The following is a 13,610-nucleotide window of genomic DNA, read 5'->3' on the forward strand; positions in this document are numbered from 1 at the left end:
CAAGACCGACCAGGCCCGGCCCACTGTCCCAGGGCTGCAGTGAGCGGGGGGGTAACTCTGCTGTCCCCAGAGGAGGGGGGCTGGGCGCCTCCTCTAGGTCATGAAGAGGACACGTGGATTCTGTGCACCGTCCATGTGTCACACCCGGGGCCCCGCTGACCGGTTTTGAAGACTTTGATGGAAAAGTCTGATACGTCTGAGCATCTGTTGCCTCTTCCGGGCCAGGTTGCAACCTCCTTTCCGCCGGCGCTTTCTGACTTGTACCGAAGAGGGAAGCTGAGGATGCAGGTCGTGTCTCTCCGGGCCGGAAGCGTGGTGGTGAGGCTCAGACTGACGGTGCAGGACCCCGAGTTCCCGGTGGGCGTGTCCACGCTGTCCCCCATGCTCCCGCCTCTGTGGGCGAACACCATGTTCCAGGTGGACCAGTGGGAGACGCTTGTGCAAGGTGGGTCCTCGTCCCCGTGCCCAGGGTGTGCCGCCCCAATGCCCTCCAAAGCCCAGGCTGCGTTAGTTCTGATCAACATTCACTTTGTTCCAAAAGATAAAGCAAATGAAATTTGAGTCCTTATTCTGTGTTCTTCCATGGGAACTGGGGCCTAGGGCTGCCACCCCGAAACTGTGAGCCCACCTGTGTCCCACACCTCCTATTCCTGATGGGAGAAGCACCCCTCGGAGCTCAGGGACGCTTATTCCCTTGGATGGTGTTTCTCAGCTGCCACCAGAACCCAGGGTGGAACCGGGCTGGAGGGTCCACGAGGGGCACGAGGACGGGAGCTTACTGTGTCTGCGTCGGGGCCCAGCACAGCCTGGCTGCGGAGCGCCTTGTTAACATGGAGATCTATTGCATTAGCCCAAAGGCTTGCAATTTTACTTGGTGATACAGGAAGTCACAGATTAGGGAAGAGGGGGGAGAGATGGAGAAACAGAGAGAGGCGGGGAGAGGGGCTTGGGGGCAGGGGGGCAGTGAGAGAGAGAGAGAGAGAGATGGGGAGAGAGGGGGAGACAGAGTCAGATAAGACAGAGTCAGAGATAAAACAGACAGAGACATCAAGAGACAGAGAGAGGGAGAGATGCAGGGGATGCAGAGGGGGCAGTGAGAGACAGAGAGAGACAGACATAGAGAGACAGAGACAGAAAGCTGTCACGTCAGGAAGGTCTTGCTGTCAAAGCAGGGATGAAGTTCCCTCGTGCGGTGAGGGCACCGCAGTCTCTACATCAAAGAGCCTGTCTGGGGCTCAATCTATGGAATGCGTGAACCCCCAGTGGAGCAGGTCCCAGAGTGAGCGCTGTCAACTCCTTTGAGCTCCGTCACCTGCCAGCTTGCTGTCCCAAGCTCCCCCAACCCACGAATGCAGGGAAGGGACCGCGGGAGTATCACACCTGAAGTCACACCTGGGAAACAGCTGCCTGCTGAGCCTGGGGTCCCACTGTCATTCACCCCCTCGGGGATGGAGATGACGGTGGCCCTCTGCACCTGGTGGGCCTGCCTGCCTGGGTTCAGGGGATAAGTGCCGGGCAGACGCCGGGCAGCCTGTGGGTGGCTCATCGGCCTGCACCCCCAGGGCCCACCTGAGACAGATCTGAGCCGTCTTCTGGAGATCCAGCCCTAACCTCGAGATGCTTCCCAGCCTCATCCCCTGGCCCCAGGGCTTAGGTTATTCCAGAGCTTTGTCAAGTGATGCTGTGGGTTGAATGGTGGCCCCCAAAGATAAGCACACGCCTAACTTCAGACGTGACCGTATTTGGAGGAAGGGTCTTTGCAGATGAAATTAAGGATCTGAAATCATCCTGGATCAGGGTGGGCCCAAAGTCCAATGACAGTGCCCTTAGAAGAGACAGAAAAGGAGATGACCCAGGGACCGTGGAGGAGACCACGTGAAGATGCAGGCAGAGGCGGGAGTGACGCAGCTACAGGCCGAGGAGCCCAAAGGGCCACCAGAAGCCGGAAGAGGCAGGAAGGACCCTCCCCGAAAGCCCCAGAGGGTGCCCAGCCCTGCCAACACCTTGATTTTGGACTTTGGTATCTAGAACTGTGAGAGAATGAATTCTGTTTTAAGCCAGCTTGAAAGCTTGTGACAGTTTGTGATGGCAGCCTCAGCAAACTCATGCAAAGGAAGAAGAGGTGCCCTGCATTGCTGATATCCGAGGGTTCATCATTCTGAAGCCCCCTCCCACGAAGTTCTGGAAGTATCCTTGGAAGTTGGGAGCCCCCAGCAGGCTCTCACCTTGCAACATCCTTGAAAAACGGTAGGCTGTTTGCCTAACATTTCAGAGCTGAGGGCCGTGGTGGGAGGGTCTCCCAGGACCATGAGGGACCTCGGCTGTTACTGGCGGACGAGGCGGCTCTGCCCTGCACAGAGTCCCCTGATCCAGAGCCCCAGGGGCAGCCCCCGGGCCTCAGCCCTCACCTGGGGAGGCCCGAACCCAAGTCCCCCGCCTTCCCCACCGGCCCAGAGCCCCCAGCCTCGCAGTCACAGCCGGGGAACTGGAGAAGCACATTCATTGTTATTCTGCAAAAATTCAACAAACCACTGCACAGAAAGCTCCTGTCCTCAGCGACGCCCACAGAAATGGTGGTGTTGGCACTGCTGAGCTTTCCCAGGTTATCTGGGAGCTCTCACGTCTGTGAATCAATGTGTCCCAGCAGCGTGGCGGTCATGTTGTCATGACCTCATCTTCTCCCCGAGGCCCATGCCACCCCGCCCGGGTCACTGGGTGGCCACGTGTCCTGGTCTTCCTCCAGGGCGGCCGTGCCCCGTGTGGGGAGGCCCAGAGCTCAGCAGCAGCCTGGTCTCCGGCCCTGCTCACACTGCCCGGCGGGTGGGGGCCTCATGGGCCAGGCTGGCATCCCAGCTCTGACACTCCCTCGCTGTGGGTCCCTGTACAAGGCATGTCACCTCCTGGGCCTCAGTGTGCTCAGCTGAGAGACAGGAAGATTGACCCATTCCCCCTGGAGGGTAAATAAAGGGATCCTGCAGGTGTGGGGTTAGCGGGGTGCCCCGCGCACGTCTGACAGCACCGCCAACATTTCGGTTTAACTCTTCTCTAGGATGCCCTTTCGTATCTCGGGGGAGTTCTCAGGCCCGGAAGGTCCTGCAGTGTCCCCGAGCCCTCACCTTCCGTCCCTCCTGCCTTCCCTTCGCTCCCCTTGGATCTCCCACCCTCGCCCCTCCCCTTCCTTAAAATCTGCTCCGGAAGGGCCGTCCTGCTCATTTGTTCCAGGTGCAGACAACCCACTGGGCCTCCACGTGCGTCTACGTGGCCCCTTCGTGCCTTCATGCTCTGTGCAGACGCCAGCCAAACGAGGCCTGATGGCGGCACTGTTCTGTGTGAGGGGTTCCCCTGGGGTCACCACAGTACTGGGGGGTCGCGCCCTCTCTTGTGATCTCAGGACTGGCCTAGCCATGCTCCCCGAAGCTTCCAGTCGGCCGCGCACCCCTGACAGCATCCTAGACGCAGTGGACCCTCCTGTCGCCTCTGTGGGCGGTGGGAGACGGTGCATGAGCAGGGAGCCTGGCCCCAGGACTGTCACCGTCCGCCTGGCCTGCTGGGCTGGGCTTGCTTTCTCCAGACTCGGTGGCACTGCCTTTGGTCCAGTCTCTGTTCCTGCCGCCGTTAGAAACCAGTTCTCTGTGACCACCTTCCTCCTTGAGTGAGAATCTGACTCTGGCCCCCAGGAAGGGCTGAGGGCTCTGGCCAGGCTTCACTTCTGAAGGCCACCTGGGCCCCAAAGACAGTTTGGGGCCTCCCGCGGAGCCTGCCTTTTCAGGGATGGGGCGGCTTATCCTTGGGCCTCCCTGCCTCATTCCTGGGGGCTTACTTGTGCCAGGAGTCCTGGCTCTGTCACAGCTGCCCCCTCCTCCGGGAAGTGGGCTACATCCTCATCCCGGCTTCAGGCCCGGCAGGAGGAGAGGGCGGGTCCTGCACCAGGAGCTGGTCCACGTCCTCGTCTGGCGGCCCAGGAGGCACAAAGGCCGCCTGGCAGCTCTCACAGCTCGCACACCGCCTCCCGCTCTGAACCCAAGAACTGCCAGGCCTCTGGCTTTTGTACACGACAAAGCAGAGCTGTCTGAATCTTACTCAGACTTACCCCTGAGCCACGTGCTGGCGGAGAGAAGGGGGTGGGGAGTCACCTCCCCAAGATAACTTCCAGTGCTCTGCGCTTTGAGCTCAGGTCTCCACGGGGGCTTCCGCTCTCCTCGTGGCCCTGCTGCCCAGCCGGTCTGGCTCCAGCCCCGGCCTTAACGCCCCAGCACTTTCGAGCCACCTGGAGGTCAGGCTGCTCTCCAGGGGGATCTGGGTCGGGGTGTAACTGCTGCGTCAGCTGATGAGTCTGCTGGGCTCGGTGGGGGCTGCTTCTGTGAAGATCACATGAAGCAAAACTGAAAACCACAAGACGGGCCTCGGAGCACCCAGTGGCAGAGTTTTCTCTGCACGAAACTGGACTCATGCCTTATCTTGACTTGAAGTCCAGCCAAGTCCAGGCTTCGCTGGCTCCCTGAGCCCGGCTCGGGGACCCCGCCTGCAGCTCTCGGGAAGCCTGGTAGCCACCTCCGAAGGGTAACCTCACCCCGTCGAGGCACCCAGCCTCCCCAGCTGGCAGATGCAACTCTGTTAACAACCACCTGCTCTCCTGGGCGGGGATGGGACAGGCAGTGACCCGTGGAGCCGGACCTGGGCTGAAGGATGGATTTCTAGAGCCGTGGGAAGACTGCCCCCCGACCCCCGGCTCCTCCCAGCCTGAAATACAGCTTGAGTATTGATTCCTTAAGGGTTTATTTTTATTTATTTATTTTTTATTGGAGTAGAGTTGATGTACAATGTTATGTTAGTTTCAGGTGTACAACAAAGTGAATCAGTTGTACCTATACGTATATCCACTCTTTTATTAGATTCTTTTCCCATACAGGTCATTGCAGAGAATTGAGCAGAGTTCCCTGTGCTGTACAGTAGGTCCTCATTAGTTACCTATTTTATACATAGTAGTGTGTATATATCAATCCCAATCTCCCAATTTATCCCTCCCCTCTTTCCCCCCAGTAACCATAAGATTGTTTTCTACATCTGTGACTCTATTTCTGTTTTATAAATAAGTTCAAGTTCAGAGGCCAAGAAAGGACGGTGGCAGGGGAGGGTTTGGGGGGATTTATAGGGCTGGGGGGCTCACTGAGCCTTCCTTGCCCAGGTCAGAAGGGTCAGGGCTTCCCGGGGGCACGGGGCTCTGGGGTCTCTCACAGTCATTTCCCAGACTCGGGGAGGCTGTATTTACAGCCGTCCTATCTGTGTCTTGGAAAGTTCATGTTATACTAACTGGACACCTCCTGGCTCAGTTACTTTTCTGTTTCTTTCTTGAGACACTAAATATGAGGGGATGTTTGCACATCAGAGGGAAGAGAAAGCACCTTATGAACAAAGAATAAACAAGAGGGGAATATATTCACACCTGTGGGTGCTAATACCTCCACAGGAATCCCAACGTTCCCTAACCTCTGCCCCCAGATCAGCCAGCGGTGGAGGTGGGCAAGGGCGGGCTTTCGGTTCGTCGCCTTGGCCCAAATAGGAGCTTCAGGGAGGGCTCTGCGCAGGGAACCCCACCGCCAGCCCCGGGTGTTGGATGCCAAGGGCTTCACTGACGCCCTGCTCCATCCTTCTGGTCGTTCTCTGCAAAGACGGTCAGCAGGAAGTTGCCACCATCTAGCTCTGCTTGAGCAGCCTCCGGCGGTTCTCTCACCCGCTCCCGTCCTGTCTCTTTCCCGCCCACAGACTGGGATGAGTGCGCAGACAGCCTGGAGCACGACTGCTCGCCGGCAGCCCAGTGCATCAACCTCGAGGGCTCGTACACCTGCCAGTGCCGGACGGCCAGGGACGCCCACCCCTCCAGACCGGGCCGGGCCTGTGACGGTGCGCCCCGTCCCCAAGCCCCCAGCTCTGGGCTGAGCCCCCTCCCTGAGGACCTGGGGTGGAGCAGCATCGGCTTCCCTCAGGCAGGGTGGGCACAGTGCCCGGGGCCCACCATACTGTCAGGGGCCCATGAGAATGATTCAATTGCTTTTAAAATCAAAAGAAAAAAATAATCTAATAACAGTAAATATCAATTACGAATCTAGTCTTTATACCAATGACGTTTGAAAGTATGATTTTAAATTATTTTTATGAACGAAAGGGTCAGAGAAAGTCATGATGAAACCCCTGGGGGCAGGGGTCCCTCCCTGGGTGGGCAGGGGTCCCTCCCTGTGTGGACAGGAGCCCAAGATGGTGTAGGAGCCCGGTGAGCATGGAGAAGGCCTTGATGTGGGGCCTCTGAGCCCCATTCTTGGCATGTCTCTGCCCTAATATTTTTTGGGGCCAGGTCTGATCAGCTTGTTGGGGCTACCTGGCGTGCTGAGTTCAGAAGCAGGAGGAGGTCATATACAGACTTAAAATGCTGTGATCGACTAGCAATGTCTGCTCTGGACACAGGGTGGGCAGCATAGGTGCTCAGCTACCTGTTTGCCATCCCTGTAAAGGCTTTCTGGCTGGAGGAAGCAGCAGAGAATGGTTCCCTGGGAGAAAGCCTCTAGTCCTTAACTACTGTGTATATTGTCCTCCTTCCTAAGACCCACACAGCTTCTCTTCTCCCATCCTTTTTCTTATACCTGTGTCGCCCAGCAAGCTGATAAGAGTGACCAGAGCCTAGCCCCACACTGAGCACACATTTGGAGGAAATTATCCCAATTTCCCAAAGGCCCGTGGATCCATGATCCATCTGAGGCCTGCAAGAACTAAGCCTTGCGTTTATGTCCTGGTTCTGCAGCCTCCCAGGTGGACCCCCTAATCTCGGGGTCATGGCATCCTCACTGATCAAATGGAGAGACTCCATGGCCTTCCGAGAGAGCTCTTGGGAGACCACGAACATGGGCCGTGTCAAACATTCTTAACCACCCGTGGGGATAGCCTGTGCCCCCTCTCAAGGTCACCTGGGGGGGCTCTTGACCAGAGTAGACCAGACGCCCCGTCTGAGAGAGGATGTGTCTCGGCAGGTGATGCGTTGAGCCCCACGGGTGGTGCACCATCTCCGGTGACAGGCGAAACAGCCCCAGGTCCCAGCACAGAAACAACAGCCCTCGGCCTGGAGACCCCCACCTTGTCCCCCAGCCCTGGATACCCGTGGGGCACCACTGCAGCAGGCCAGGCCTGGACCCCAGGGCTCCCACCCAGGAGAGGGGGCAGCGGCATGCTCGGTCATGGCAGGAACAGCACTGGGCAAGCCGTGGAGGAGGAGGCCAGCGTGGCCCCAGGCCTGGGGACCAGCCGGTGGACGGCCAGCAGGGTGGCTGGTACCACCTTCTCCTCCCGGGCTCCTGGGCCAACCCACAACTCCCCTCCTGGGGCCATGGACAGCCTACCAGACTCCCCTGGATGGTTGCCCCCGAACTCCACCACGGAGCCGCCCTTCCGGCCCGCTCCTACCCAGGGCCCCATGGACCACGTTGAGTGGCATGCCAGCCTCCCCACAAGGGACACACCGCCAGTACCTCTGGACCCCGCATGGCCAAAAAACTCAGACCCTGGACCCTCCGGCTCCCCAGACCTGCCCTCGGCCACCACGCCTGCATCTCTGAAGACCCCAACCTGCGGTGAGTGGCAAGAAGGGTGCGTCCCAGGGGCCACGTGGAGCTGCTGGTGTGTGAGCTCCCTTGGGCAAAGGCTCACACAGTCGTCCAGTCCAGGGCAGTCCAGCAGCACTGGGTAGGGCAAACCCAGCGCAGTGCAGCTCTGTCCCCTGGCGGTCGGCTTCCGGTCTCGTAAGGGTGAGGACTCGGTCTCCCCACTTTCTCTCCAGCCCGGGCCTCCCCCTTCCTAAGCCTCCCGGTTGCCAACAGCTGGAGCAGGAAGCTGGGCATGTGTTGCATTAAGTGCACTGAGCACGGGGCACACCCCCCCAGCAGGGTTGGGCCCCCAACCTTTCTGTGCCTCCCCGGAAGTTCTGTCCCCCCCCCAGCCTGCTGCAGCTCCCCCAGCAGCTCTGTACCCTCCCAGCCGTACTGACCCCCGGCAGTTCCACATTACCCATTACTTGTAGAGGCTTGAGCCATCACCAAGACCCCTGGGTGATACCCCAGGAGACAGGCAGCCGCTCTGTGCAGGGAACGGGCCTGGCCCTGCGACTCCCACGGAGGGAGGTTGGCTTGGCATCCCTGTGTGAGCTCACTGAGCTAGCCTGGCCCTGGATTGCATCCAACTGTTAAATGCAGCTCCGTGGATGCATTTCCTCTGCTGCACAGTGCTAGATCCAAAACTAAGCTCTTAAGCCCACGTAAATCACCCAAGTCCCCCATAGCAATGGTCTGTAGCCAGCAAAGCCCACCATGCTGATTCCTTGGGAAGTCTTCCCAGGGGTTGAGGGGGGCAGCCGCTCTGAAGGAGCCGCCCAGAACCTGCTCAAGAAAACTTTGTTGCCAGAGGTCCCGGGACCTCAGGGGTGGACACAGAGCAAACCTAAGGGTCAGGGGTGCCGTCCCTGGGAGCCCAGGGCTCAGGGTCTGTCCAGGGACTCTGCATCCACATGTGCAGCTGGCAGCTGGGGGACTTGACTCCCCTGGGATGGCCTCCCCTGAGGACTCTCATGTCCCCGAGGAGGGGGTTTGGTTCTCCTTCCTGTCTCCTGGGAACGTTGGACTGATTTTAATCAGGGCGTTTATATTCCACTTCTCAGCTCCCATGCCCATCAGAAGGGTCATCGTCTCCAATGTGACCAGCACGGGCTTTCACGTGGCATGGGTGGCGGATCTCACCCTGCGCCCCACTTTCCAGCTCACCCTGATTTCTGCGCGGACCCCCACTGTGCACCTGGAGACCCGGAACGCAAGCCTGACACTGTCTGGCCTAGAGCCTGGCGTTTTGTACCTGGTGGAGATCGTGGCCAAAGCATGTGGAAAAGAAAGTGCCAGAGCCCACCTGAAAGTGAGGACAGGTAACGGGCTTCAGAAACGCTTTTGCCATTGGTTCTTAAAAGGAGGAGAAAAGGCATGAAAAAGATTTTTGGTGGGTTAAGGTTTAAAATAGCTGCATGAACTTGTGGATGTTGGGATTCCATTTTCCTCTCAGTGTAGGAATGTCTGGCTCACTTCATACTCAGCTGGTGTTCAAAGGCCACACAGGAGGGGGCTTATTTCAGGGACAGGTGGTGGACAAAGAGGCTGCTTTGCAAAGCGCTCCAGACTCTGCAGAGGTTGCAGACGCTCGCTCATCTGTGTCCTCATGGGTACGTGGCAGGGAAATGGGTGCAGTGCTAGTCTATCCATTTCCTGTGACCATCCTCACTCCTAACAGACCTGGACTTGGCTTTCAGGAAGGATGATGATGGACAGATCTGTGAGTGCCCCCCTCCCCGCCCACTGAGCCTGGGGCCGCAGAGTAAAAGGGAGAGGAGTAGAATTGAGCAAGTCAAACGTAGCCTCTGATAAGGTGGAGCTGATCCTTGTCAATAGTTATATATTCAGACAAAATTCCTCTTTTCTCCTCATTAGCATTTTTCATCCACATGTCTTCTTGGATGTCCAGCTTACCTGAACAGCCAAGGGCAGACCTGATATTGCAGATTAGTCCTCAAATCTTGGGCAACTGTCTAAGAGTTGATGACAGTGGTCTTCGAGATGGGGTGCACATCCCTTGGGAGATGCCTAAGATGACCCATTGGGGGATGCCTAAGTCATAAACGTTTAGAACTTCTTTTTATATGCTTGAAAATACGAATTAGCTGTGAACTGGGAAATTAGAGAGGAGATGTGGGTGATGAAGGCAAGTGCAAGTTCATGGCAAGCTGGAGAAGTGGAGGTCGCTGCTGGCCGCACGGTCAGGCAGGGCAGCCCTGGAGGAGAGCTGGTGCTGGGCTTTCGTGTACATCTGCCATCTGAAGGTCTCACCCGTGCTTGGAGGGAGGAGCGGCCTGCACTTCTGTGTTACCCCGGCCTGAGATGGGTCCACCTCTGCTCTCACCGGTGCACCTTCCTGCTCCTGATGGCTTTTAGGTCGGGTCACACTATCCAGTTGTTGTGAGTCTGGACCGGTGGCCCTCAGGCACAGTGACAGCCATGATCCCGAAGATACAGGGTTTGGGGTTCATCCAGGAACGCATAGTGGGACAGCTTTGTGGTCTGTCACACGTCTGGGCAACACGCTCCTGGGGGAGGGACACTCAGACTCAACAGGACAACGTAGCCTTCCTCCTTCACTGCCCAGAACACCCCGCACATAGCAGGGGCTTCACAGATACCTGATGAATCACTGAACAAGAACTGAGACGGCTGCTACTCGGGACCCAGCATGCAGCGGGGCGATGCTCCTGGACCACGTACTCCTAGAAGCCCTACTCGGAGGGAGAAGATTCAGATGGAACAGACCAGTGCGAAGCAGGGAGAGGCAGGGCTGTGGGGATGGCGGAGGGAGAGCTGGCTGCTGCAGGACCTCTGGGCGCTCTGTCCTGAGCTGTGGGATCCAAGCAGACGCATGGCAAGGCGACACTATCTATATCCTGGTTTGCCTGCACAGCTGGCGTACAGCTGAGCCTCGGCATCATTACCAGATCGTGCCTCCTTTCACTCTCAGAGTTATCCCGGGTTGCTGGTGAATTACGTGGCCACTTCGTGCACAGGTAACGGGGAGGAGCGGCCCGCGCGTGTGTGACCCCGGCCTGAGATGGGTCCACCTCTGCTCTCACCGGTGCACCTTCCTGCTCCTGATGGCTTTTAGGTCAGGTCACACTCTCCAGTTGTTGCCACACTCTCTCCAGGCAGGCAGGAGAGAGACGCAGGGGCTGAGCTGGTTCTGCGGCCTCCGGAAGGGTCTCCCTCTGCACCCAGCCTCTGTCCCGTCGTCCTCCGGAGCTGGGGGCTGTGTCTGTGCGTACCAGGCGCTGTTCCTTCTTTACAGAGTGCAAATCAGCCTCAGTTTGATGTTCTTCCTGGCCAACGTAAAAATACTGTTATTAAGATAGAGATGGTAATCTGCTACCTGATACCATTGCAAACGTGTTTATTCTCCATCCTGCAGCGGCCCAGAAGCTCAGTGGAAAAGTCAAAATAGCAAATGTCAATTATTCAGAATCCTTCCGCAACGCAAGCAGCAAGGAGTACCAGGCCTTCCTAGAGCTATTCTTTAGGATGGTAAGTTGGGGAATCGGTCCTTATTTTCTCTTGGGATGTGAAGGAGGAAGGTGGTAGCATCCTAGTGGCAGCCAAATGGGACCCAGACCTGAAGGTGCTATAGACTTCTCGTTTCCGAAGGAAGCTGGGACTTCCAGCTCTGGTGTGGTGCCTTTGTGTCCTGGATCTGCCATTAAACAGACACATCAGCAGGTGGGAGACACACCTTTTCCTCTGCTGCATCCTTACTTCACATCATTTCCTGTTCAGTGAAACTTCTTTATTGATGTGGGATCCCGTAGAGCAGAAAGCCTCCCCCGGCCTTAAAAAGAAAAAAATTTAAAAATTGAGATCTATTTCACATACCGTAAAACTCACGCTTTTAAAGTGCGTGATTCAGTGGTTTAGACTGTATTTGCAGAATTGTGCAACCATCACCACCAGCTAATTCCAGAAAGTTTTCATTCTCTCAGAAAGAAACCCATTAGCTCATCATCTGTCCTTCCCTCTGCCCCTGGAACCAGATATGTGTTTTCTGTCTCTATGGATTTGCCTGTTCTGGGTATTTCATAGAAATGGAATCATACAATATGTATGTGTCTTTTGTGTCTGGATTATTTCACTGAGTATAATGTCTTCAAGATTCATCCATGCTGTACCAACATCAGAACTTCATTCCTTTTTATGGCTGGATAGTATTCCATTGTATGGACAGACCACATTCTCTTTTTTTTTTTTTTTTTTTAAAGGATTTTCTTATTTATTTATTTATTTATTTATTTATTTTTGGCTGTGTTGGGTCTTCGGTTCGTGCGAGGGCTTTCTCCAGTTGCGGCAAGCGGGGGCCACTCTTCATCGCGGTGCGGGGACCGCTCTTCATCGCGGTGCGCGGGCCTTTCTCTATCGCGGCCCCTCCCGTCGCGGGGCACAGGCTCCAGACGCGCAGGCTCAGCAATTGTGGCTCACGGGCCCAGCTGCTCCGTGGCATGTGGGATCTTCCCAGACCAGGGCTCGAACCCGTGTCCCCTGCATTAGCAGGCAGATTCTCAACCACTGCGCCACCAGGGAAGCCCCACATTCTCTTTATCCATGATCCATTGATGAACATTTGGGTTACTTCCACTTTTTGGCTATTGTGAATAATGCCACTATGATCCGACCTTAAAAAAATTCTTTTTCCTACTCTTCCTTGCAGTGCCCTCCGCCAACCCACTGGCATTCTTTGGGATGGTATATTGTTACAATCTAGTTAGAAGAGCAATCTCAATATTCTTTTTGCTGGTGGTTAGATTACCCTTTGATGAATAGAGAATGCACTTGTCATGATCTTGTTTGCATAGAGGACGTCTCATACATTTTAGCTTTTCCTTGTTCTGGGGGTTTAAGACGCAGACTAGAGAGAGCTCGGCAGCGCCACCTGTTGGTGGAGTCATAACACGGTGGCGCCTTAGCCTTAGCAACGCTGGTGGCCGCGCTGTTTGGTGATTCCGTTCAATCCCATCAGCGTTCCTGATAAAACAGTCATGCTGCCTCCAGGAACTGCCCCACTGGGACTCCTCTGGATCTGGAATCCTGCTTTATTTATTCTGAGGATCTGGGATCCTGCTTGATTTATTCTGGGGATCGGGGATCCTGCTTAATTTATTCTGGGGATCGGGGATCCTGCTTTACTTATTCTGAGGTCCCCAGCTTCTGGCCCAGTGTGTGGGTTCAAGAGCTGTTGATGGTTTGATTCATATGTATATCAAATCTTCCTTAGGTTAAATGATAGTTACACATCACATTAAACAACAATATCAAATCTTCCTTAGGTTAAATGATAGTTACACGTCACATTAAACAACAATCACTGAAATCAGTTCACATAGCTCTGGTGGTCACATGAGGCAGCTTCAGTGCTACCCTAAGTTCCTTGATTAATCTCTCCTTTTTAAAACTTTTCATCTTTTGCCTATTTAGGGGGACAGTTTTTGTCTGTCTAGAGTTTCAGGATAGCAAATAATTATGCAACTTAACACCTACATAGGACATTAGGATACATTTTGGGAGGTTGTGGGTTAATGTGTCACTTTGTTCTTTGTCAGTTCCTAGCAACTGACAGGAACAGTTCGCTGAACAGTTCACTCATTTCGCTTTGAGACTGGCTTGAAATGCAGATAAAAGTGATATTAATCCAGGACTCTGGCAGATCCCTCTCTGGAAATCCCAGAGAGAAAGAGAGACAGAGAGAGAGAGAAGACCAACTCTTCCAATGATAAAGGTTGCAGCCATGTGACTGCAGGAGGCTCTGGGGTCTCCTGGGCATCTGCACCCTCTGATGGGTGACAACAGACTTGTTCACACTGGCTGTCCCAAGGCTGGGAATCCACGAGCCTGTGCCTTGAACCTCATGCAGTTCAGATGCAGACCAGGTTTTCTCTGTGAGGGCAAACCGTGGAGGTGGGCTCTTCCATAGCACATTTGCATTATATGCACAACTTAAAGCTC

The 13,610-nt window shown here is 55.6% G+C and overlaps 1 protein-coding gene across 1 annotated transcript in view; it reads left to right on the top strand.

Annotated features, from left to right (window-relative positions):
* Positions 1 to 13,610, top strand: part of UMODL1 (uromodulin like 1) — a 46,781-nt gene that overhangs the window by 13,057 nt on the left and 20,114 nt on the right. The window contains exons 6-10 of the mRNA XM_057545539.1: positions 226 to 445; positions 5,764 to 5,901; positions 7,020 to 7,616; positions 8,696 to 8,953; positions 11,032 to 11,144. Coding sequence (XP_057401522.1) covers positions 226 to 445; positions 5,764 to 5,901; positions 7,020 to 7,616; positions 8,696 to 8,953; positions 11,032 to 11,144 — 1,326 coding nt within the window. The remainder of the gene's footprint in view (positions 1 to 225; positions 446 to 5,763; positions 5,902 to 7,019; positions 7,617 to 8,695; positions 8,954 to 11,031; positions 11,145 to 13,610) is intronic.

Source organism: Balaenoptera acutorostrata, chromosome 4 (genome assembly GCF_949987535.1).
Source record: "Balaenoptera acutorostrata chromosome 4, mBalAcu1.1, whole genome shotgun sequence".
Classification (NCBI taxonomy): Eukaryota; Metazoa; Chordata; class Mammalia; order Artiodactyla; family Balaenopteridae; genus Balaenoptera; species Balaenoptera acutorostrata.